Below are 26857 nucleotides of genomic sequence, written 5' to 3'. Positions count from 1 at the left end.
TTATAGTCTTATTTCAATGTAGTAGTAGGCTTCATTCTCTTATAAAGTATCCTTAAAGGGTATAATCCGTAACTAAACTTATAATGACTTTGGAAACATGTGCCGTAGCAGGGTTTTATTTTTTACAGTGTTCCTTACAAATGCAGTTTGTCTCCCCTGTAGTTAAACTGGGGGTCAAATGCGAAGGAATCAAGGTAGATTGAATGACTAACAGGCTGCAAAGTGCTCTTTAGTCTAGTCTAGTCACACACGGTTTGATTAAAATAAAAATCTAAATTATATTTTCAAAAGTTTAGGTTAGCTAAACCTACATGTGACACAAGACAAGCCCTAAACAATGTCACCAAATTCAGCATTTATAACTTTTCTTTACTGCATATACATAGCTTTTAATAAACGAGTATTTAAAGTTACCCTCACTGCATGCTGGGTAATTATTTTTAGCCAATGGGAGGGGGCCCTAGTGACATAGATGATGGGGAGAGGAGGGCAGCCACACACACTACTATGTTAACGTACACACATTTTACGAGTATAGCTGATGATAGATGTTGATTGTTGGAATTGGAAGGAAATAGGCTACATTATGACTTGTATGTGCAATGTTTTAGTAAGTAGAATCAGCTATTTAGAAACATTTTATAACACTATGTGTCACCCGCCTCTATTCCAGGACAAAAGTGTGGTTATTCACTCACATTATAACTCTCAAAATGTAATCTTTCATAACATTTCCCCATTTTACACAATTCCCACATTTGTGGAATTATCACCATGTTAAACATTTATAACCTATTTACTACATACATAGCTTCAGAAAACTAGGATGTTAGGCCATTCTGTAGTGCATGCTGGATAATTCTTTTTAACCAATGGCTGAGCCTCGATGTGGATGAACCATCTATGGATATTTTACTTCTAAACAAAAGAGTAGATAAACTTACTGACCCAACCAATATGTATTTTCTAACTAACTTAGCCTACTGCATCTTTTAAGATGTTAAACAAGAGAACCATAACCAATATCACCATGTTAAACATTTACAACCTTTTTTATAAAGTGGAGTCCAACTTAATATGATTAATGTAATGACAGGACTCAGGTTAAGCTTAGACGGGAGACAGGCTGGCAAGTGGCTCTAGTCTCTAAATTTTCATCACTGGTTTAAAAATAGAAATAAAACATTTTTTTAAAGTATAGGATAGCTAAAGCGTTTAAGATATTACACAATACAACCCTAACAATAACACCATATAAAGCATGTTCTAACTTAGTGCTGCATATACAGACATAGAAAAACCATTATTTAAAAGTTACCACAATGCATGCTGGGTAATTATTTTTAACCAATAGCTGAGCTATGGTGTGGCTGATCCATCTTTGAGATCATTCACAGTAATTCACAGGTTTCACTGTCATTGTTTTAAGACACTTTTTCCCCCTCCTACCCCCAATGACACATCAAAACCCACCCAGCAGGGCCTCCCCCCCCTCAGGTGGAGTCTCTGTTCTCAGATACACAATGCCCACCCCCAGGTAAGATTCCTGCAGACATGCTTGGGCAATGTATGCCAAACCCCCTCCTACTTCCTCCCCTTCCCAGCAGGGGGCGCCAAACCCCCCTCCACTCCCCCCTTCCACACAGCAGGGGGTCTCAGACATGCCGGGGCATGAACCAGACACACCCCCTAATGATGACGTCACAAAATGATCCAGACACGCCCCCTAATGATGACGTCACAAAACAAAATGGCGGATGCTAACACAATTAGCATTGTTAGCATGTTAGCTTAGCATTTAGCCACCCAAGTATCCTTACTGTCATCTGCTGTCATGACATCAGTGGGGAGTTCATTCCACCACTGCGGGGCCAAAACAGAAAAAAGCCATGACCGTGTAGATCGGCCAGAAGGACCCCTGAGCGACGAGGCAATCAGTCGCCCGAGGCGGCAGACTGAAGTGGTCGGGCAGGAGTGTAAGCCTTGACCATAGCCTGGAGGTAACTGCTCTATACGTAGGTTAGCACCAGGGTTTTAAACTGGATCCGAGCCGCTACGGGGAGCCAGTGTAAAGAACGGAGAAGGATGGTTGTGTGGGAGAACTTGGGGCGGTTGAACATCAGACGAGCCGCAGCTTTCTGAACAAGCTCCAGAGGTCCGAGAACGACAGTTGGTCATCCAGGGTTACACCCAGATTCCTCGCAGTCCGAGTTGACGTCACCACAGCATTATCAATGGTGATGGCCATGTCTCGGTGCGGATAGCCCTTCCCCGGGAGGAACATCAGCTCGGTGTTGTCCAGGTTGAGCTGGGATCAGCTGGGTGTCATCGGCATAGCAGTGATAGGAAAAGTCAAGAGATGTAGTGTAGAGAGAGAAAAGAAGAGGACCCAGAACCGAGCCTTGGGGAACCCCAGTAGTGAGCCTGTGTGGTTCCCCCCCCCCCCCCCCTGAAAAAAAAACTGACTGGAAAACGCTTGACAATCGTGGGGGGGGGGGGTGTTGTGCGCTCCCCCACTTCCAAAATTAGCGCTACAACACTGGTATTAATACACTAGAAAAGGTGCTCCTAGGAGCACAGGTCTCCGCCAGGTCAGGTACGTTATTGTGGCCTCCTGGTGGCGCTATAATAGGCCAATGTGAAAAGGGTGCCCGTTTCTTCTTAGGCCTTTCACGGCAATCGGACACTGCATTCATGATTTGAGGCATTTTGTTCCAAAAATGTGTTTTGCGAAATTAGACCTGCTGGTGGCGCTATAACAGGCCAATGTAAAATGGGTGGCATTTCTTCCTCGGCCTAGTGGGAATGTGCGTGTGAAATAACCCTATCGGCCTGTTATAGCACCATGCACATGCTGATTTGAACATTTTCAAGTGGCATTTCTTCCTCGGCCTAGTTGGAATGTACGTGCAAAATTTCACAGAAATCGCAAGCTGAGTGCATAATTTGAGGCATTTTGTTCAAAACGGAGCAATCCTGAAAACTTTGGAAGCCAACCTTAGCCAATGAGGATGGAATATGGGAAATCGGACAGATCCGTGTTGATCACATGACTATAGAGATACTGTGTACCGATTTGCATGACGCTTGGATAACATCTGTAGGAGTAATATAAAAAAATGTTTTGCACAAATCGGCCTCCTGGTGGTGCTTTAACAGGCCCATGAAAAATGTGGGGCAGAGGTTCTGAATTGGCATCGAGGGAGTGTGTGTGCACAGTTTCGCAGCGACCAGGCCAACGGTGCCAGAGATTAGCTGTTCACAGACGGACGGACGGACACACACACACACACACACACACAGACACACGGACGGACGGACGGACGGACGGGCGGACAGGGGGTAAAACATACTCTCGCCATGCCTTTCGGCCTGGCGGAGACACAAGTACATAAAAAAACAACTGTAGTAGTTGTTGTTGTTATATCAAAATATGCGATATAAAACATTGTCAAGGGTGTGTACTGGAAAACATACCATAATAGTAATTTGTATTATACAGCCTAGTAACTTCCACTCTTTTGTGTGGTATCATGAAGAAGTGAAAATAAGTCAAAATCATATTTTGGCTTATTGTCTCCACCAGGCCGAAAGGCATGGCAAGAGAGTATGTTTTGCACCCTGTCCGTCCGTGTGTGTCCCCATCCGTCCGTCTGTGAGCAGCTAATCTCCGGCACCATTGGCTTGCTCGCAGCGAAACTGTGCACACACACTCCTTGGATGCCAATTCAGAACCTCTGCCCCAAATTCTTCACATGGGCCTGTTATAGCGCCACCAGGACGCCACTTTTTACAAAACACATTTTTTGTCAGTACTCCTACAGATTGCAGAGGAAGAAATGCCACTTGAAAATGTTCAAATCAGCGTCATGTGCATGGTGCTATAACAGGCCGATTCGTGTTTTTACCCGTAACTGCACCTATCTGTGTAAAACTTTGTATGTGCACTCCCTAGAGGCCAAGGAAAAACCGCCCTGCATTTTATACCGCCACCAGGAGGCCGACTTATGTAAAATATATTTTTGTATATTACTCCTTCAGATTTTATCCAATATTTCACACAAATCGCTGCACAAGATCTCTATAGTCATGTGGTTAAGACGGATCTGTTTAATTTTTCATATTCTATCCTGATTGGACATAGATTGGACAAGATTGGCATAAAGTTTGCAGGAGTGGCCCGTTTTGAACAAAATGCTGCAAATCATGAACACAGCGTCCGATTGCGGTGAAACTTTGCACGCACATTCGCAGTACATTGAGGAACAAATGCCACCGTTTCAACATTGCCCTATTATAGCACCACCAGGAGGCCAATTTTTGCAATATTACTCCCACAAATGTTGTCCATCACGCAAATCAATACATATTATCTCTTAACACATCAAGTGCCAGAGGTTTTTTTAAAACAGTGCCAGCGCTTCTTATTGTTTACGCTGAGCTGTTTAGTGCTGTAGATGCCACAACGAGGACCCGGATGTAAACAAAGGGTGCGTGCACGATGGTCGAGGGTCCCAACTATCGCTTGGAACAATAACATTTCCAACGCGATCCGCCATTGCAGAGTGATCGCCCATTGAAAATGGCTCGTTTCCACCACGGCATAGAGGTACCAACATTTTTCATTTAGCCATTTTAAGCTCCACGCAGCCATCTGGCACACCATCTTGAAAATGCCGGCTTCCTGGGACGTGTATTTTGGTAAACTTTTAGAATGTTATTTATAGTGCTGTCAAAGTTAACGCGTTATTAATGCATTAACGCAATACCTTATTAATGGCACTAATTTTTTTATCGCATTAACGCAACAACCAAAAAACGCCTTTTTTTTACCCTGCGAGGCATCCGTAGCTCAAAATTCATTGCATTGCTTCCTCATCTGAACCACTAAACCAATCACAGCGATTGGCAGGCGGGATGTTGAGGACAACTGGTTTGTGATTCGCTTACACGTGTGTCTTTCAACCATGGTGCAACCAATAACAGTGATTGGAGGCGCCTTTAGAAACCAACGCTCCACCGGCTTCGCTAGTAAACAGCTGATCAGGAAACAAAACAAACATGGAGCCACGAGAACACACTAGTACTATACTGAATGGACAATTTACCTTTAGAACTCTCCCAGATGGTACACAAGACAAAACCAAAGTTGTCTGTAGCCACTGCCAGGCAGTATTAAGTTACCATCGAAGTGTTTCGAGCCTTAAATATCATCTACAGGCAAAACACACTGGCGTCGATGCCAGCAAAACGCCAGCAAAACAAACATTGCGTCAGTCTACGTTGGATGGAGCTTGTGCGAAACGTATCGATCAACCAAGGAGTGTCAAGCTAACGAATGCTATTGCAAGGTGGGTGGCTACAAGTTGCAGGCCAGTGCTTATTGTGGAAGATGTTGGCCTGAGGGATATTGTTAGGATTGCATCGAATGACTACACGTATGTGTTACCCTCAAGAGCCACGATCATAAAAAGAATACACGAGTTGTATGAAAGGGAGAGGGCTACACGAGCCAATGAGTTGGAGCAAGCAACAACCGTTGCGCTCACCGGAGATCACTGGACATCGCTGGGTAACCACAACTACCTCGGGGTTACAGTCCACTATATAAATGGCGATTGGAAGCTGCGTTCACATGCACTCACGGTCATGAAAACTGAAGAGCGACACTATGCAGAAACATGCGCCAAACATTTCATTCAAGTTGCAGAGGAGTGGAACGTTTGTGATAAAGTTAGTACACTTTGCACAGATAGTGCACGAAATATGGTCGCAGCTATGAATCACGTGCCCTTTGATCATGTTCCCTGCACTGCACACAGTCTCCAGCGTTCTGTCACTGTGTCTCTGCAGAACAGCCCGTTTGACAATGCACTAGCCAAATGCAGGAAAGTCGTTGGCCACTTTAAACACAGTCCAGCTAACGCTGCAGAACTAAATCATCAACAAAAAGAAAAGGGGAAAGAGCAGGAGGCGCTAATTCAAGATGTCCCGACCAGATGGAATTCAACTCTGGCCATGATTAAGAGTGTCCGCAAAAACGAAGAACCACTGAGAGAGGTCCTATCCACAGGCACCACACACAAGAAAATTACCATGCCTACACCAGCTGAACTGGACAAGTTGCATAGATTGGAATTACTACTGGAGCCTTGCAGGTATGTTTTAGGTTTTATATTCCTCATTGTGTGTGTGTGTGTGTGTGTGTGTGTGTGTGTGTGTGTGTGTGTGTGTGTGTGTGTGTGTGTGTGTGTGTGTGTGTGTGTGTGTGTGTGTGTGTGTGTGTGTGTGTAAAGCTATTAGCCAAATTTAAACTTAGGCTGGAAATCGTTTTCTTTAAGTGTGTGTGTGTGAGAGAAAAAGAGGAGAGAGAGAGAAAAAGAGGTGTGTGTGTGAGAGAGAGAGAAAAAGAGGAGTGTGTATAGAGGGAGTATGACAGTGTAGAAATAAAGAGAAATAAATGGGCAAGAGTGAGTACATATGAAATATAGAAATGAAATGTGAAAATGTAGAAAAGAAAAACAATCATTGTGTGTGTATTTGTAATCAGTGAATGGGTATTTCTCGGTATAAGTGAAGTAATTTTGAATTCTATTTTGTGCAGATATGTGACTGAACTTCTGGGAGGTGAGAAGTATGTTTCATGCTCGGTGGTGCTTCCTGCTTTTTGCCATGTGTCTCGGGTGATGGAGAGCTCTGATGATGACCCTGCCTACGTGGCCAAATTCAAATCCACGTTCACAACAGACATGGAGAAGCGCAAGGTGAGCATACATTTATTTTGTACATGGCCTGCAATAAGGCACCCATCTAACACAAGGAAGAAACCTATATGCTACAGTCTGAAGTACAAGTGTTATCCGAAGAATATGAAACTGTTCCTGGATGTTGTTTGTTTTATAATGGACCACTGTGTGACCACATTGGAAACAAACGTTGGCTTATTGTGTTCAACTCATTTGGTGATACTGTGTTAATCATTGCTAATACAGTATTCTGTTCTATACTTCTATCCTATTCTAAGGAGAAGGCCAACATGGGATACCTGAAGATTGCCACTGCACTCGACCCAAGATTCAAGGACCTCAAGTGTCTACCCAGAGCAGATAGAGGTGAGGTGTGGGCTTCACTCAACACCCTACTCAAGGAGGAGAGCCAGAGGAGTGTTCCCCAACAACCTGTGGAAGAGGCACCAGAGCCACCAAAGAAAAAGTCATCCCTCTTGGTTGCTTCAGATTCCGAGTCCGAAGAGGAAGAAGACTCAATTGAGGACTGTGTGGGCAGATACAAAGCAGAGCCCAGCATCAGTACGGACGCCTGTCCATTAGAGTGGTGGTCACAACATGCAGGCTCACACAGCAGGCTGGCCTGCCTTGCACAAAAGTATCTGTCTACACCAGCCACATCAGTGCCGTGTGAGAGGCTGTTTTCCCTTGCTGGGCATGTTGTTCAAAAGAAGCGTGTTTCTTTATCATCTCAACATGTTAATCAGCTTGTGTGTCTTAGCGACTGGCTTCGTGGAAAGGATGAATACTAGGTTTGCCAAAGAAAAATGTACATAAAACATGGACTACAGTCTAAAGAACCTGCTGCAAAGTAAATGCTGTTCATTTTACTTCACCTTAGTTTCACTGGGACACTGAGACAGACTGTTTCTTGGTTCTAGGTTGAAGGTTCTGTCTAAACCAGAGGAAAAGGTATTGCCCACTGAGACATTGAGACCCACTGTTTCTTGGTTCTAGGTTCAGACTGTCCAAACCAGAAAATGTTACTGCCCACTCACTGAGACATTGAGACCCACAGTTTCTTGGTTCTAGGTTCTGACTGTCCAAACCAGCAAATGTTACTGCCCCCTCACTGGGACACTGAGACCCACTGTTTATTGGTCCTGTTATTGGTACTGTCTAAAGTTTAAACCAGACATCATTTGTATTGCCCTTGTAGTGGCTGCACTTTGTTAAATAAAAGCCCTGGGAAGCTGCTAATATGTTCCTTCATTTGGCTACAACACAATACACCGTTTTCTTTCACTTCATCATTGAATTTAGAGCAAAAAAGGTGTTGCGATTAATTGCGATTAATCGTGCGATTAACTATGCAAATCATGCGATTAATCGCGATTAAAAATTTTAATCGCCTGACAGCACTAGTTATTTAGCATGCCAAATACTACCAGAATCCATTGAAAAACCTTTTGTATATATTTTTTTGAGTTAAGTGACATTTTTTCATAGATTCACTCACCTATTTTCTCATAGTTGTATCATAGCCATTTAATATTTTAATCCATGTGCATGCGGGCACGCACAGAGAGAGAGAGAGAGAGAGAGAGAGAGCGAGAGAGTGCGCAGAGACAGACAGCGAGAGAGAGAGAGAGAGAGAGAAAGCACACACACACACACACACACACACACACACACACACACACACACACACACACACACACACACACTCACAGGTTGCACTGGATCACTTTGTCTGACAGGGATTGTTCCATTTAAAGGTCAAATGGCAGAGCAATCTTCAAGAATATGCTTCTCTCTACTCCTCACTGTCATAAACTAATGAAAAGAATTATGAACAGAATTATGTGGAGTGACCACAAACTATTGTCACATCACAGTAAAGACATACAACACATGTTTTGGCTATAGTCACATAGCCAGCTTAATTAATTCATCAATAATAAGCCAGTCTCCCCTGCAGCCTCTGTCCAGTTCAAATTTGTTTCAGCTCTGAACTGTTCAATTTTGATCTCAATTTGTTTAAAGTGAGATGGCATTTTAACTCATCCGCATACTGTTTTTTTCCATCTTTCTTTTATATGACTTTACCTAATCACTTTAGTTCTGTAAGCGCTGCCTTTCTCTCTCCCCCCATCTCTCTCTCTCTCTCTCTCTCTCTCTCTCTCTCTCTCTCTCTCTCTCTCTCTCCCCATCTCTGTCTCACTAGTCTCATGTCTTCTTCTCTCTCAAACTAGTTAAACTTGCTTTCTCTACTGGCAGGTAGATGATACGTGCTTGTTGTTCTACTGTGACACTCCTAGTCCTGCTATGATGCATCACTGGAATGCTGCCCACGAACACACGCACACGCACACGTACACACACACACACACACACACACACACACACACACACACACACACACACACACACACACACACACACACACACACACACACACACACACACACACACACACATGCGTCAACCTATCAACAGAATTTAAGAGGTAGAGGCAGCCTCACGCACAATGGCACAAACAGAGACTGCTATGCACACATACCAATCACACACACACACACAACATTCTGATGGGGACAGACAATGTGTCTGAAATGCAAGCTGATCTGTGAGACGCGTGTGGAGTTCATTTAACTTGCATTGTAGAAAGCTACAAGCAAAATTGCTGCCAATACAAGTGGGGTCAACCACAGCGTTCTGTCATATTGATGTGCGTTTACAGATGTGCCACTTCAAAACTTCACACGTTACTGTTCTTTCCCTGAAAGTGCCCTGAAAATGCATTTTTTCCTCCCTGTTCTGCCCTTAAAAATGCACTGTTTTGCCGCTGAAAAGAAGTTGTCACTACACACCCCCGTTTTTCCCTTCAACAGACATCCATATACATGAGAACAAAAGAATGTGTGTTGAAGAAGGTGTCAGACTCATTATGAGGCGAAAGGTGATTTGAAGAGGTCCTTGACCAGTTGCTCAAATTAATTAGCATCATAAAAGCAGTGATCATCAAAATAATTCAGCATTTTAAATGCCCTTCTTTGTCCCTCTTATTGCCCTGGAAATCCCCTGAAAATGTAATGTCTTGCCGATGGCAGGACATTTGAAGTTTTGAAATGGCACATCTGTATGCGTTCATTTGTGCATGCGTGCGTACATGTATTTGCAGAGATAATATCACAAACTGCTGGACTGATCAGCTCCAACTTTCTTTTGCAAACTTTTCTTCATTTACTGTATCATATGTTTTTTTAAATAACTTTAATTGTACAAAGGGGCTGTGATCGGGCTCTAACCGTGTCCCTGGAGTCATTGGTCACTGGTTCTCAACATCGGGTCCGAGGCACTTATAGGTCTGTAACTCTGAAGGTGTAAATGGAACCGGCTTCCATGTACACCCTCAGAGTTAAATGAACACTGAGATTTTACAGTGTAGATTTGGGTTCCAAAGGGGGAAAAAGGTTCAACTTGCTGAGTTACAGACCCCTAAAGGGCCCATTTGGGCCCCAGGTGGGCCCTGGACCAGACCTTAAGAAAAAGTGTCATATAGGTCATAGCCTACAGTATAATAGGTGACTGACATCATGCACAGGCTGGTCACATGAAGTATGTGTGTGTGCGTGTGCGTACGTGCGTGTGTGCGTGTGTGTACATGTGCATGCCAGTGAAGGATCATAGTATCACCTACGTGCCTGTAGAGAAAGCATGAAGTCCAACTAGTTTGATAGAAACTCAATAACTATACACACATCAACCTATCAACAGGATTTAACAGATAGAGACAGCCTCTGTCACGCACAATGATACAAACAGAGACGTTCATGCACACATACCAATCACACACACCCTCCCACCTACGCAACAGCACAAACAAACACCAGAAGGCTTTGGCCGTGGCCCAAATGAGTCAATTGATTGCCATGGCAAACCCAGCCTAAGCTTGATTTGGCAAATCCCTCACACCTGTCCAATTCCCCACACCTGCCATTTAATGACTTAGTCAGTCCACTTTCCAGAGTCAGTTTGCACTCTTCAGACATTCTTCACACATTCTCCATGGAGGTTTACCACTGTACAAGGACTTTCCAGAACCGCGTTCCCAACTTGCATCATTCCTGGGTAGGCCGGTGCCCGACGGTTGTTTTGACCCTGAATGTGCACCACTTTTTAAAGACCCTTTCCTCTTTTCTTTTAAAAGAGGCAAACACTTGAGGGATCATTTGGTTCATGCTGATTTTCAATCCTGCAGCCCTGCTGCACAAGGGCAGACCCTCCTGGTTCCTCACCCAAAAGGAAATGATCTGTGTGGTCACTGTGCACAATGCAGCAACACGTCCAAAACCACGTTTTCTAATCATCTGCACATAGGGAAACAGTTTGATATCTAAAGGACTATTACCTGTGCATCTACTAGTGTTGTGTACCGTATACGCTGTCCCTGTGGACTGGACTAAATAGACAAAACGTCCAGACAAATCAAAAAGAGAATTAGTGAACATAAAAGTTCAATTTGAAGGAGCTATCGGGACTATCCCGTCGCAGTCCATTTGAATGATTTTAAACACGATAATTCGAGCTTTGTTTCACTGGGGATTGAACAGCTTTGCCTCCCCAAGAACAGCATGAAGCATATTGAGTATACACGCACTACAAACCTTAACACCCAGGGGACTTAATGAGGAACTTTTACTTAATGTGATGCTTTAATCAAATGGATTCTAATAATTGTTGCTTTTTCAGTCCTTTTCTCCACTCAGGCAGGACACATAGGGCCCTATCTTGCGTGCTGCCTTACCCCTTATCCCTAAACTCTTTTGCCATGTTTTACTATTTTGTTAGTAAAAACAAATTGTTAAAATAGCCGATCTACAAGCTCAGTTAATTGTGGGCTCACTGCAGCAGCAGCGAGCACACTAATAGATATCTTCACTATTTACTTATTCTCCCCCAAAAGTATAGCACCAAACTACTCCCACATACTTTCACTCAGAACTTTAAAAAATCCAGTTTACTGGACACGTGTGCTTGTACTTTTCTTTTTGAAATAATTTGTAGTTTTTGAAATATTTAACTTTAAGCACCCAATGCATTTCCAATGGGTTTTGCTAGTGGGGAGAGAGAAGGACAGAGGAGAAAAATGCCCCGTGTTTTCGTAAAGTCACTGGGGCCACATTTTTCCACTACAGATATTTATTTTACATCACCAAGTGTGCACAGGTCAGTAGCAGCTTGTGCCTCCTAATCTGTCAGTCATTGGCTGTCAGGCAGTGGTGCTGCAAAGTAACTAAGTATATTTACTCAAGTACTATGCAAGTGCTTACCATGCACAGTTTAATTTTGAGGTCCTTTTACTTTCCTTTCCATTTTTGTTACTTCTACTCCACTACAATGACAGCATTTGACAGCTTTAGTTACTTGTTACTTTGCAGAATTTATTATCAATACAAAACCTACAGTAACCACACAGCCAATCTACAATGTGACGCGTTATGAGCTTGTAGATCTGCTATTTTCTGAACATTGAGTACTTTTACTTTGGTACTCAAAGTATATTTTGATGCTAAAACGTTTGTACACTGCAAGCTCCAACCCCCGTCCCACTCACACACACCCCATATACTCCACTGCCACTCCACCAGGCGCTCCCAATCTGATCAACCGGAGGCAAGTCTGCACCCACACACAACGCTGTGACAAAGACAAAGATGCAGAGTCAAACTGAATTTGTACTTTTTATTACTACATTTGTTTGGCTTTAAAGCGAGCCCACATTGTTTCTTTATAGGAACAATATTTTCTAGTTTTATTTTTGACATTTGTAAAAAAATGTCTGAGTATTAACTGATTGTATACAGACTGACTGTGATGAGATCACTTATTTAAATGGGATCACCACCTGTTGCACCTCATCCCCATCAACGAGGGATACTGTGATTGGTTGTTGTAGAACCCTGTTTCTGTATATACTGTATCTGTGTTGCTACTATTTGCCAATAGATGCCTGAATAAGGTCCATTGACCAAAACGTTGCCTAAATAAAGTTGTCCTTATTGTGCAAGTTTAGACGGTGTGTGGGTAATTTTATTGTAGTCTAGACGTCTGATCGTGGTGTAATCTGTGAACAATCTTAATTGCGTAAGACAATATCTTCCAGAGCATCTATGAATCTGTCAAAGATGACCGTTCCATTGCTCTTCAGATATCTGTATTCCCAATTCCTTTCCCACTTTATTCGTATACCTGAAGTATCCACCTTATCCTATAGTCTAGTATATTCATATAAATCCGAAATAAGATTTGGGGAAAAGGAAGATACAGTAGCTTGATAATGTCCCAGTCCCTGATAGGGGACTGTGTTAGTGACATAGTTACATTACATAGGTATTACATTACATACGTTACATTTTTCAAAACATAATCCCTATAATCTGTAAATACTGGGAAAAAAAGTATCTACTAGGCACTAGCTGCTAAAATGAGGAAAAAACACCCTCTGTATACAGGTCTAATATAGTGGAAATCCCCACCCTCTCCCATAACTTAAAGGCAGAGTCCATGTTGGATGGGGGACATAATGGGTTTCCTAATTGTCAACAATAGGCGTAATGCGCTCAGATCGATTAGTTTGTCAGATATTCTATACATGCGGTACATGTGTCATGCTCACGGGGTGCGTGTTTTCTGTCTGTTGCCATCATTGACTGTCCCTTTGACAGCATACATTCAGCTGTCAGGTGGATGAGGATTGCTGCCATCCCACTGCTTGCATAGCAATGGGTGCGTTTACATGCACAATATTTATTCATTCAGAATGAACTCATTCCGAATAGAAATGTATACCCAACTGTTTACATGGCACCTGAATAAAAGTATTCCTGTTCCTCAATCGTTTACATGAGCAAAGCATTCATTCGGAATAGAACTCTGGTCATGCGCAGAGTGCTTCGGGCCAGGTTGGGGACGGGGGGAGGGGGCGGGGGTGTTTGACAGGTAAACATATGTATTATTTACCTCTGGCAGCCTTGGTAATGAATAATAACAATTTTGGCTACACGTACATGGATCTTTTTCTAAACGCACATTTTTGTGTGCGTTTGGGCCTTTCAGCCACACGCAAACAGTGTTTTTGGCCGCTAAAACGGATATTTTTGTAAACGGATAAATAAGTGAAGGTTTTCCAAAACATGCGTTTCAGTGGATCTGTGTGGACATGTAATCCGGAGATTTTGAGAAACGATGACGTCATCGCGCATTCGCACATGGTCATTATAATAATAAATAATACAATAATACATAAACACCGGACCGCTCATGGTCATTATAATAATAAATGAAGAGAGAGAGAGAGCAACACTTACAGTCTATGAAACAAGGCACGCTCATTTATGGCTAAATAATGTCATACTTAATAATAAGACAGTGGTGGGAAAAGTAGCTCATTCACTGTGTGACGAAAACCCTCTTTCTCTGCGCCAAGTAGAACACACGGCGCGCACACAGATTGAATGTGGGGTCTGTCGTCCTAAAACACAATCGCCCCGGTGCCGAGAGTCCCTGCTTTATAGTGGTGTTCGATGTTTTTACATTACCAACTCTCACATGTACATAAACGTTCAGATTTCAAATATAAAGTGCTTACCCCTGAGCCACGGACGTTACAAGGCGATCCGGACCGCGATAAGTACCCGTATCTCCCGTATTGTTCAATAAAAAGCATTTTAATCCGATCGTCGGCCATTTTCTCCAAATTTTCTCCGATGCTTTCAACCATGCGACACCAATGGTTGGAAGGTGTATTGCACTCTGATATATTACCAAAATAAAAGAACAGAAAAAGAAAATGGCCGGCGATGGGATTAAAATGCTTTTTATTGAACAATACGGGAGATACGGGTACTTATCACGGTCCGGATTGCCTTGTAACATCCATGGCTCAGGGGTAAGCACTTTATATTTGAAATCTGAACGTTTATGTACATGTGAGAGTTGGCAATGTAAAAAAAAAACGAACACCACTATAAACCAGAGACTCGACAGCGTCATGTGAACCATGGCTACTGTTTGCGCTGCAGCTGAGCCCTAATAATGTTGTTTTCGTTTATGTTCACGTATGCTGTTCACGTATGCTATTAAAATAATGCAGCTATTGCAGTATTGGGCCTTAACATGTGATTACAAATGTATTTGTATTTGGCCCCTCATATATATAATTATAAAATAAATGTAAATATAAAATCTGATATAAAATTGAAACATGCAGCTGATCGATGCGTTTCTGCGTCTACGTGTGGACAGGGATTTTTGTTTATCTTTGTCATGTGGCCAGGGATTCTTTTTAAAAACGGAGGACTAAAATATCCGTTTAGTAAAAGATCCATGTACGTGCAGCAGTCACGGCTGCCAGAGAGAAATAATAACAAGCCACAGCTCACAATCAATCAAAGCTGCCAGCTATATAGGTAAATGAGGAAGAAGAGAAGAGAGACAATAAAACAAGTTAAGAGAGAGAAGGTAGAGAGAAGGTTTGATAATGGAAGCACACCGCATCCTGGCTACGGCCATTGGTCTGCTATTGATGAGTTTAATGCAGCAAAATCAGCTCCTGTTATATTTGCTGCTGACCCGGAGGAGGAGCCGGTCGGCGGAGAACTACGCGGCGCGCGTCTGCGACTTGGGCTTGGAGCGCCAGACTCCACATGGCTTGCGCCTCTCCCCCCCCCACCCAGAAGCACCGCGCTAGCCAATGACACATGCGCAAAAGAACAAATGTATACCAGTCTGATACCAGTGCGTTTACATGGGCAATGTAGCCCGATTCTATCGGTATATACCAGCCCTTCAAACCCGAATGAAATTTCATTCGGATCAGACCGGTATGGCCATACCGATGCGTTTACATGAGCATTTCTATTCTGAATGAGCATTCATTCCGAATTGAAGTGGAATAAACCTGTCCATGTAAACGCAGCCAATGTTTTAGTTAGTTCATTTATTGTCCACGTGTGGAAATTTGTCTTCGGTCTCAACAGTAAAAAACAAACAGTTACAACAACAGCAACAACACACAATTATGTTCTCATGGCAAAAAAGAAAGTGCAGGACAACAGTGGCAAATACAAAGGAAAAAAACAAACACATCTAGCGAGACATTGTATCATTTAGTGCCTTAATGGCATTAGGGATGAAGGAATTTTAAAAAATGTTACGGTTACGGTTAGTTTTTGGTACTTTGTACCGTCTACCAGAGGGAAGTAGTTCGAACTCCCTGCAGAGTGGATGAGAGGGGTCGTTTGCTATCTTGACAGCTTTTTTACGAAGTACCTCCTTATAGATACAGCTTAAATGTTTCATCTCTTCCCGATGATTTTTGAGGCTAGGTTCACTATTCGCTGCAACTTTCCTCTGCCTTTTACATTAAGATTGGCATACCACATTGCCATGTTAAAAGTCAAGATTCCCTCTATCAGGTTTTTGTAGATTGTTTCCATGATATGCTTGCTCACTCTAAAGGAGTTGAGCTTGCGTAGGCGTTGATTACAATTTCTAAAAATCTGGTCAGTATTTTCACTGAAATTGAGTTTGCTGTCAATATATGTGCCTAAGTATTTAAAATGCTCTACTACCTCCACTTTTTGTCCACCAATTGTAATGGACTGCACAGGTTCCTTTTCATAAAAGACAAGTTATTTTGTTTTGGTCACATTGATCCCTAAGGAGCTTTTATCACACCAGTTCTAAAGAGATGACACATGTACTCTCTATGCTTCCTCCCCCGCTGTGTCCCCCTTCTTCAGTAAGGCAACCAGGGCCATATCATCCGCATATTTGAACAAATGAAATATATCCTGGTCTAAATGGAATTCATTTGTGTATAAGGAGAAAAGTAAGGGGGATAAGATAGTCCCCTGCGGAGCACCCATGCTAAGCACAGTGATGTCAGACAGAGTATCATTCACACGGACCTGTTGCTGACGGTCAGAGAGGAAGTCTCTGACAAGATGGATAATACCTCCATTTACTCCTATGTCAATAAGTCTCTGCAGAAGGGTGTGTATCTGCATGCTGTTGAAAGCAGAGGTAAAATCAATAAAAAGGACCCTGGCAAAGTGGGAGGGGACTTGGAGATGCTTTGACAGGGTGTTAAACAGACTGATAGTAGTATCATCAGTTCCTCTCTGACTTTTATAAGCAAATTGGAGAGGATCTAAGCTGTTAGAAACCATCGCTGTGATTTGTCTGCTTATAACTCTTTCAAAACATTTTCCCAAAATGGAAATAAGAGCAATGGGCCTGAAGTCTTTTAGTTCTTTGGCTCCAGGCTTCTTGGGGAGAGGCACAATACAAGACATTTTCCATAAATTGGGCATTGTTTGAGAGTCAAGCAAATACTGAAATAGCATCAACACAATCCCTTTAAGTTCATGAACATTTTCTTTCAACACTCTACCTCTGAGGCCAACTGGCCCAGGGGCTGAGTTGGGCTTAATACAGGAAAGGCTAGCTACAATTTCATTTTCACTGAGTGTGATAGGGACATACTCCGGAATGGACACACACTATCACGCTCAGCACTGAAGTCATTCTTATCAAAATGGCTGAAAAAGATATTTAGATCATTAGCAAAAGAAGGGGAGGGGTGCGACAGGGGGGTACGCTTCTGCTTCGCTTCCCTGCCCATCATCACATTTAAACCTTCCCATGCTTTCTTGGCATTCCCTGAAAAGTATTGGTCAACTTCAACTTTATCTTTATAATCTACTTTTGCTTGTCTCAGTTTAGATCTTAATTCACATATTTTTTCTCTAACTAACTCACCATTACCATTTTTAAAAGCAAGTTTTTTCTCACGAATGCAACCCTTCAGATCACTAGACATCCATAAGTTGTTATTAGGGAAGTTTTGACAGATTTAGTTTGCATGATTTTACTTTCATTAAACAACAAATAGGATGTAAATGTGTCAATCAGTTCGTGAGGGGTGTCACACGAGTTAAGAAATGACCAGTCAGTCGTTTCCAACTCGCATCTCATTTCCTCCTTACAGTCCTCTGTCCAGGTCACTATATCCTTGGTCACTGTTTTTTCCCGTCTCAGTTTAGCCCTGTAGCGTGGGAGTAGGTGTATGACATTATGGTCAGACTTCCCCAGGGCAGGCCTGCAGGTGGATTTATAGACGTCTGGTATATTGCCATAACACTTGTCCAGGGTGCGTGCCAGGCGGGTCGGACAGTCCACGTACTGGTGTAGAGTGGGCAGGTGATCGGACAGTTCACAAGAGTTAAAGTCCCCTAGCAGCAGGACGGGTTGGTTAGCTGCGCGGGACAAAGCGTTGTTGTAGCACTCGGCTATACTGGCCGCAGCCCCCACAAAGTCAGGCCCAGGTACATAGACCAGTATGATTGTAATCTGGCCAAACTCTCTCGGGAGGTAGAATGGACGAAATGAGACCACCAGGATTTCATAGTCATGCGTGCATACGCGTTCCCGGACGGTATACTGGGTAGCCCAACGTGTGTCAATATAGACACACAAGCCACCACCAATAGATTTCCGTGACATATTGGTGTCTCTGTCAGCCCGTATTATTGTGTAACCAGGCAGATTTGGGTCTGACATGTCCTCCTTCAACCAACTCTCTGTAAAACAGATGAGGTTGCTCTGTCTGAATTCGTTGTTGTATTTAACTTTAGCGACCAGTTCATCCATTTTATTGCTCAAAGAGCGGACATTAGAAAAAGTTATTACCGGCGAAGGATGTCTGCTGCCGCGCCTCCTTAATCTGGCTCTCACTCCTCCTCTTGATCCTCGTTTCTTATCTTTATTCCATTTTCGCGTCCCGGTATTTTTAAGTTGTGGATACTTGTCCAGTGAATCCAAAACAGCGTCTCCTGGTTTGTCTGGGTGCCTGAGCGATAACAGCTGATCGAGTATAGGCGAGGACGCCGACTTTTCCGTGTAAACTCCATACTTCAGTGATTAAACAACTGAGAAGGCACACAGCCAGGCACAGTATCATGCCGACGTTAAACTTCATTTTGCCACAAAGATAATTGGGGTGCGATTACTTAAGACGACATATAATACATAAAATCACAGCAGACGAGACAGACAGATGAGACACTGGGTCAGCAGCAGAGCCGCGCCCCCCAAGAAGCAGCTGGTGGTTTATCCATAAACCTTTTCAATAAAAATAATTTTAAACCTTAAAATAGAAAGACAGGGCCCGGACGGCTTGTGTAGTGGTCCGGGCACCTAGGCTGCTGATGCAGCCTGACAGCATGTTGCTGGTTCGATTCCCGATCCCAACGGCCTTTGCTGCGTGTCACTCCCCATCTCTCTCTCCCCATTTCCTGTCAGATACTGTATACTATCAAAAAATGGCAAACAAAGCCAATTTGTTTTATAATCATATTAATAATAATAATACAGACAGACAGACAGACAGACAGACAGACAGACAGACAGACAGACAGACAGTGATTAAGTGTATTTTAATGCTAATACTTTTGTACTTCAAGTTTTTCTATATAGTGGTATTGCTTTTAAGTAACTTAATTAGAGTACTTCTTCCACCACTGTCAGAGTTAGGACTCAGGAGCCCTCGCACCCATGTTGTGCATTCCTTTAAATCCTGTCATGCCCTTCAGTATCTAATCACTCATCATGCACCTGTCTGTTTCACTCCCACGTATATTTTTCCATTGTTGGCATGCCTTTCATCACACCTACGCATGTTCTAAGATCTTTTCATCAAGATAGAATACCTGTTCACCTTAATGGAAACCATAACTATTACCTTGGCAAACACAAAACGATTTTAGCTGGTATAACTTGATCTCCTCCTGTCCCCAAGTAACACTGTCCTAGATAAAGTTATGAAAGGAGAAAGACTAAAGAAAATGTGTAACATGTGATTCATTAAAAGAGCATCTCACTTTATTTGTGTATTTAATATTCATCAAAATATAATTTTCAATTGATTGTAACTGAAATAACAACTACCGTAGTTTATTGTTCCATAGACAGTAAACACAGTGACCCCTACAGAAGCAGTATTTTATCATTTGTCACCATTTTGTCTGTAACACTGGGCCTTGGGGTAGGACCATAGAGAGTTAGGGTAGAACCTGTCGCAGGAGACATCTCGGCTGGCGGTGTGTTTCCTATTATAGAAAATAGAAATAGAAAAAAAATAAACAATAAACTGACCCAACATCCCAGCACAGCCCGTCTCCTGTTGCATTCTGCTGGTGTTTTAAAAGGGTGTTACGGTCTGACTGTAACCATAAAGTGACATACTGCCTGTAATGCTAGTAATTGGCTGGCAGTCATGAGAAAAATAGCAAGAACTGAAGTTTGTGAATGTCACCTGTTCTGCTCTCAGAGTGGAATATGACGTAGTAGATAATTAAAATAGGTAATTGTGTTTCATTTGAAGTTAAGTGCTGTGCTGTTGTGCTTTGATTGAGTGTAAACTCACTCAACTGTAGACTTTTCAGGCCACAGCCCCCTAAAATAATCATATTTGAACTGGGAACCCCCTGTAATGGCAGCTTTTGATGTTACACACTAGTGTCTCCCTCCAGCTAGAGCTTACCATATTAACAACAATGATAAACAGTATCCACAATATCATTATTTTTTTTTAAGCAAAATTTATTCAAAGAGTAGACATGACATTGTATTCACATTTGCAAAATTGTAACAACTCTTCGGTTTTATATTTTCTCCCAACAACTCCCATCCACCCCACCCCAGTCCTCCCCAACCACCCAACATTTTTCCCCATAAGGCCGGACATACAAACAATAATACATGTACATGTACAAGATCTGAAATAAATACAGTAGGATACAAAGTTAAGAGACAGGACAAAAAACCAAAAAAACAAAACACAAAACACAAAACATTAACAATGATAATAGCAGTGATGTATATGAATAATAATAATAATAATAAAAAAAAAGTGAAATATATAAATACAAAAATAATAATAATGATTAATAAAAATAAAACTGTAGTCACAAGTATATAAGTAATGAGCCGGATTAGCTCATTCCATGACCTTCACATGAAATCACCTCCTTATTACCTTAAGTCATGCATCTTGCACCGAATAGAGATCCGCACCACCAAAGCACCCCAGTACCATGTGTTGTCAGTCAGGTGATAGTGATTGTAATCCGCTTACATATGATATTAATGGTTGCCAATGGGTATAGAATTTGTCAGAGGATCCTCGAATTGTGAATTTAATTTTTTCAAGCTTCAGAAAAGACATAACATCAATCAGCCATGATTTAGCCGAGGGAGGGGGCTCACAATATCATTATTAAAGTCAAACATACAGTATAAACACATCAGCTCTGGAGGGCAGACCTGGAAAGTAAAGCAGATTTTCCTCAATGGAGAGAAAGTTTTCAGGAATCAAATTCAAAAATAAAAGAAATAGACAAAGTATTGGCATCAATAAAACAATTGAAATTATAAAACAATTGAAATAAAACTTAAATAGTTCAAATATGGAGATAAGAGGTTTCTGCCTGCCAGCAAGGCTATAAAAACACTCCACAGCCATAACCCATGGAACCCCTCGATCCACAGCCTGGGGGTCTGCACTCACATCACAACTCCAACCTAAAAGTTTCTCTGATCAAAGCGAGGGGTCCTTCTCCTTCCATCAAACTAGTTGTGACACTGGTCTGCATTCCTTGAAATGCTGTCATGCTCTTCACTATCTATTCACTCATAATGTATCTGTTTTGACTCTGACCTTCATTTTTCCATTGCATTACACATTTCAAATTCTTTATTTGAGTCCACATTTATAAAATACATTACAGGGGCACAAATATTTTTTCAGTTGCTTTTGATGTCCCGCACACTCGAAACAACATGTATCCCAGTGCTTCAATCCAAACAAGTTCAGAATATAAACAACAAATGCGCATGAACTTATTCACAGTTAACATTGGTCATACACTTCAGTCTGCCATATTACCAACACCGGAGAAAAATTATGGGTACAGGAAGCACCTTCTCCTCCAAATAGATCCACTGCTATAATAGAGGATATTGAGCAATATTTTGCAAGCTGCTTTGCCTTACACTTGGACAACCCCATAATCCTCAAGCCCCTGACCACCAGCCTTTGCACATGGCCCAAGCTGCCAAATATAAAAACAATGAGCTGACAATTGTAGCCTTGATGTATAATGGCTTGTACTAATGGCTGGTATTTGACTTGCTTAGTCCTAAACTTGAATCAAAAGTACAGCCAACTTCCAATAGGAAAACCTCTCTGCTGTTCTGGTTAATCACAATGACATCCGGTGTGTTTGCAGTTATATTTGCAAATACATGGGGGTCATTGCATTGAAACATTTCTGGTTTCACACAAGAATTTTTGTAAAACACAACAGAGGAATCAAACGTAGGTGACACATCTTTGGTAATAATGTCAACAATTCTGTCATGCCTGGCTATGTACAGTCCTTTGTAAACATTACAACCGTTTAGTATATGGGACATGGACTCTATGGTCTGATACTGTCCATGGCGTGGTGTAGGCCAGGGGTCTTCAACAGGGGGTCCTCAGAGCTACTCTAGGGGGTCCGCCAAATCTTGTGATAGGATTTTTTTTTTTTTTACATTAACCACTTGAACACTTGAATTCCTTTTCTGAGGGGAACATTAGCCGAAAATAGCAGATCTACAAGCTCTCAACGCCTCGCGCTTGTAGATTGACTATTTTTTTGCCAAGAGGCTATAGGTGTAGAGGGAAAAAAGAGCAGACTAAGTTAAAAAAAAAACTTTAATCTGAAACACAATTTTAGACAATATAGAGTAGGGGGTCCCTGCTTCATCTCTCTCTCAGCTAGGGGGTCCTTAGCCTGAAAACGTTGAAGACCCCTGGTGTAGGCAGTAAGAGTCATGTTTATTGGGATACCAGGTGGACAGATTCAGTTTGGTTGGCAGCACTTGGAGGCGTGCCTTCACCGTGAAGATGAGAATATCCTCATCAATCGCTGTGTTTTGAAGAATTGAGTGGGACACAGAGTGATCAGCTGACTGCAGGTCACACACACACACACACACACACACACACACACACACACACACACACACACACACACACACACACACACACACACACACACACACACACACACACACACACACACACACACGTTGGTGACTTCTGCTATATATGTGTTTCTGGTACACATGGTACACAACACTATTGACCACTTATTTTGTATATCTGTGGCAAAACTAAAATGTTGATGAAAATTGTAATATGTAAAGTCATAAAAGGAGAAAGATGAAAAAAGTCACTAGTGCAGCTGAGTTAAAAGGCCATCTCACTTTATTTGTTTATTTAATATTCATAAACAACTAGTTTATTTTCAACAGACAGTGAACACAGTGCCCTCTGCAGACGCAGTATTCTATTGGTCACCACTTTGGGTGTAACACTGGGCTTGTCGCTGGAGAGAGAGGATTGCTGCGGTATGTATCCATCCTGTAAACAAACAAACAAACAAACAAACAAACAAACAAACAAACAGAAGCACCATCATCATAGCTCAGCACAATCCGTCTCCTGTTCCATTCTGCTGTGTTTTCAAAGTGTATGACGCCGGTCTGTGACCAGAAAGTGACAAGAAGGCCAGTGGTAGAAAAAGCCCTACTCCATTCTTCTTTTTTTTTTACTTAATTAAAACAAAGTATCAATACTGCAATGTAGAAATACTCTGTTACAAGTAAATTACCGGAATTCAACATTTACTTGAGTAAAAGTACAAAAGTATCGGCATCAAAATATACTTAAATATATAAATACTCATTATGCAGAATGTCCCATTTCACATGTTTACAAATATATAATATGTATAGCTTACATAGCTCTGATAGGACCAAAATGATGTAAAACGTCTCCTGTTCTGCTCTCAGAGTGTAATATGATGTAGTAGATGAGTAAAATAGGTAATTTAATGATGTATTTATGTTTAATTTGAGGCTAGTGCTGTTGTGCTTTGATTCAGTGTAAAGTTATTCAATGTCATATTGCCCTCTAGTGGTATAACGCAATAACTTCAGACTGTAGTAGTTTACCTGTGTGCGTTTAATGTGAACAGGAGAGGTGGGGTGGGAGCCAAAACATAGGGAAATGTGGGCTCCTGGAAGATTGGGCACCTTGGTAGGGGGGGGGGGGCACCTTGCTGGAGTGTTGTTTACGACCTGCCGTTCGCCGTTGTTTCAGCACACTATAATATAGGTTTATTTGCCAAAATAGTACGAGGTTAAAGGCAGCCCACTTTATAACAGAGTTTCAAAAGTAGAAGAGTTTATTTGCCAAATTAGTACTGTTAAAATGAGTGGTCAAATACCTCAAAATGTTAAGGTTGCTTAGGATAAAAAATCCCAGTTTTCCTGGTGCCCAGTCTTCCTGGTCTTCTCCCCACCAAAATGCCCACTCTTCCGAGTGCCCTCTCTTCATAGTGGTGCCAAGTTCTCCTGGTGGACATTTACTACAATTGCCATATTGCTGTGTTATATACCTGAAAATGCCAAATAAATATATTGTTTAAAAAAAAAAAAAGAAGTTCTCCTGGTGCCCACTCTTCCCTAGTGCCCACCTTTCCTGTATTCCTTTTAATGATGACCATTTAACCTTACGCTATGTGTCTCATAAACAGGTGGTGAGGCTCTTTGTTGAAGTCAGCCCTCATAAAGAAACAGAGTGAGATGTACAATGGTTCAAGAGCAGCTTAATCCTCTCACCTTCATGTCCATTGAGAGACTTATTATGGAACGTGGATTTTTGACGTGGAAAAGACTTTGCTGCACAGAAGTCAATCAGAAGACGGTTAAAGGTAGGATCCCTGTTTGTCTCTGTGCTGCTGTCTGTCATTGTCTGTCATTGTCTGTGCTACAGGAAGCTCATTTAATTCATCTATTGCTGCTGCTGTATTGTGGCCCAAACACTGGGTGACAATGAATCATTTTCGGTGAGTCTGTTTTTTGTCTATGGAAATGAGGGTTGATGTGAATCTATATATTGTGTGTTTTTTGTCTATGGAAATGAGGGTTGATGTGAATCTATATATTGTGTGTTGAGACAGGATGACTGGTTTATTGGTTTATCAATACAACTCATCCTGTTGTATTATAATTAATGTAGCTACTGTAACTGCTCACATGCATGGTATGACATGTCCATTAGAGAGCAGCATTTCGCACAAGACCAACACAGTCCAGCTTGGTGCCACAGATAGTATAAGATGATGTTTAAGCCAAGGTTTTTCATCAACTCAACTGTCATATAAAACTACAGCTGGTTTGTATTCTACAGCAGCTGTCTAGTGGTGACAGTACAGCCCTGTCTCACTGTTAATATTGTATCAACACATCTGTTTATGTCAGCTTTTAGACTGTTTTACTCAAAACTGTGCATACTCCTGCACACAATTTAATCTTCTGTATTAATCAGTGTTTCTGTCAAACTGAGACCTTCGTGAAGGTCAAACTGTGATCTTCAAGGTTCATTTTTTGACCGACACATTGATTAATAAAGCAGAGAAAAGTGTGTGCAAGGAGTGTGCAGTTTGTTGTGTACGTTTTTATCTAAGGAGATTTACTCCCTCCCAGCACCGCAAGTAGGCCTATGTATGAAACATTACTAAATTAATTGTAAATATCACATGTTGTTGAACTGAAAGAAAGACACCAGCCTTTCTTTGCCACAACTAGCACAAGGTCATAAAGAAATAAAACAGGGCGGCAGCTATCAATTATTTTATTAGCAATTATTGATTACTTTTTTGATTAATTGAATAATTGAGAAGAGTGTTTGGTTTTATTTTTATATATACTGTATCAATGAACCAACGTGAAAAAACATGATATTTTTTTTTATAATTGACTAATTTGATTATTAGGATTAACCTGCAGTTTTACTTTGTTGTACAACGGTGTCTCACAATAAAAGAGAAATGAGCAGATCTACAAGCTCCCAACGTGGTTCAATGCGACATGTGGTTAGCTTGTAGATCGGCTATTTCACAATTTTTGCCTCTTTCTTAGGTAATATTTCACAATTTGCCCAATGTTTGAGAATGTTTTATAGCATAGAGGGTGAATTAATAATATATTTGTGTTAGTTTGGGTCCCACAAGTCGCTTCCTTGAAATATAGTGGACTAGTCAAAAGTAGGCTAATATTTATTTGAAATGTAGCGAGTGAGAGTGAAAGTCATCAGCTAGCAAAAAGCAAAAACAAAAATGTACTAAAGTAGGCTACAGAAGTGTTTCCCAAACAGTGGGTCGGGACCCATTTTGTGGGTCGCGGACCAATTCTTTTGTTGATTATTATTTATATTTTCTATTAAGGTCATTTTTCAAATTGCCAATTCTTTATACATCAAAAACAAATTCAAACATTTTTCTAAAGAATTTCATAAATAAAACAAAAATCTGAGAAATTCCATAAAATAAAAAAAAGAAGAAAAAAAAAAGACTTTTAAGAAGAAGTGAAAATAGCAGATCTACAAGCAATCAATCAATATCAATCAATCATTTAGCAGGGGGACCCCCATTTATATTTAGAAAATATTTAACTAATGAAAAGTATTAACAAGAGCTTGTGACTAAACAATAACTACATTAGATCCATTGGATCAACAGGCTTTTTTTTTTCTTTTTTTCTCATTTCTTGATAAGTAGGCCTAACATACAAGGTTTACACCTGACAGCAATGATATTCAGCAGTAGCAGCCCCTCTCAAGGGGGGCATTTGCTGAAGGATGATGGATAGTGTTCCTTAGGCCAGGGGGTTTCAAACCTTTTGTGTCAAGGACCCCCAAAATTATATGTATTTGGCTGCGGACCCCCATCTCATATTTTGTGCCAGGGACATCCAGAAGCGAAGATTTGTGTCATAATAGTTCTTTTTTTAATAAACAATAATGCAACGGGGCACGGTGGAGCAGTCGGTAACGCTGTCGCCTCACAGCTAGAAGGTCCTAGACACGCTGTGAGCTTGTAGATCTGTTATTTTTGAATAGCCAAAGCATAAAATCTGGTTAAAGGTTAACATGATTGTGATGCTATATT

The 26857-nt window shown here is 41.5% G+C and overlaps 2 protein-coding genes across 2 annotated transcripts in view; one reads left to right on the top strand and one right to left on the bottom strand.

Moving 5' to 3' along the window:
- LOC311041107 (NLR family CARD domain-containing protein 3-like) overlaps positions 1-26857 on the bottom strand; it is a 66963-nt gene that overhangs the window by 25942 nt on the left and 14164 nt on the right. The gene's annotated exons all lie outside the window — the stretch shown is intronic.
- Positions 5516-7537, top strand: LOC311041002 (E3 SUMO-protein ligase ZBED1-like; the record flags this gene model as incomplete). Its single annotated transcript, XM_084051439.1, has 4 exons — positions 5516-5572; positions 5854-6158; positions 6605-6764; positions 7025-7537. The coding sequence occupies 4 exons, from the start codon at positions 5516-5518 to the stop codon at positions 7535-7537; spliced, it is 1035 nt and encodes a 344-aa protein (XP_083907565.1).

This window comes from Gymnoscopelus microlampas (assembly GCF_963454915.1).
Source record: "Gymnoscopelus microlampas genome assembly, chromosome: 24".
Lineage (NCBI taxonomy): Eukaryota > Metazoa > Chordata > Actinopteri > Myctophiformes > Myctophidae > Gymnoscopelus > Gymnoscopelus microlampas.
This window is presented reverse-complemented; position numbering and strand designations above follow the sequence as displayed.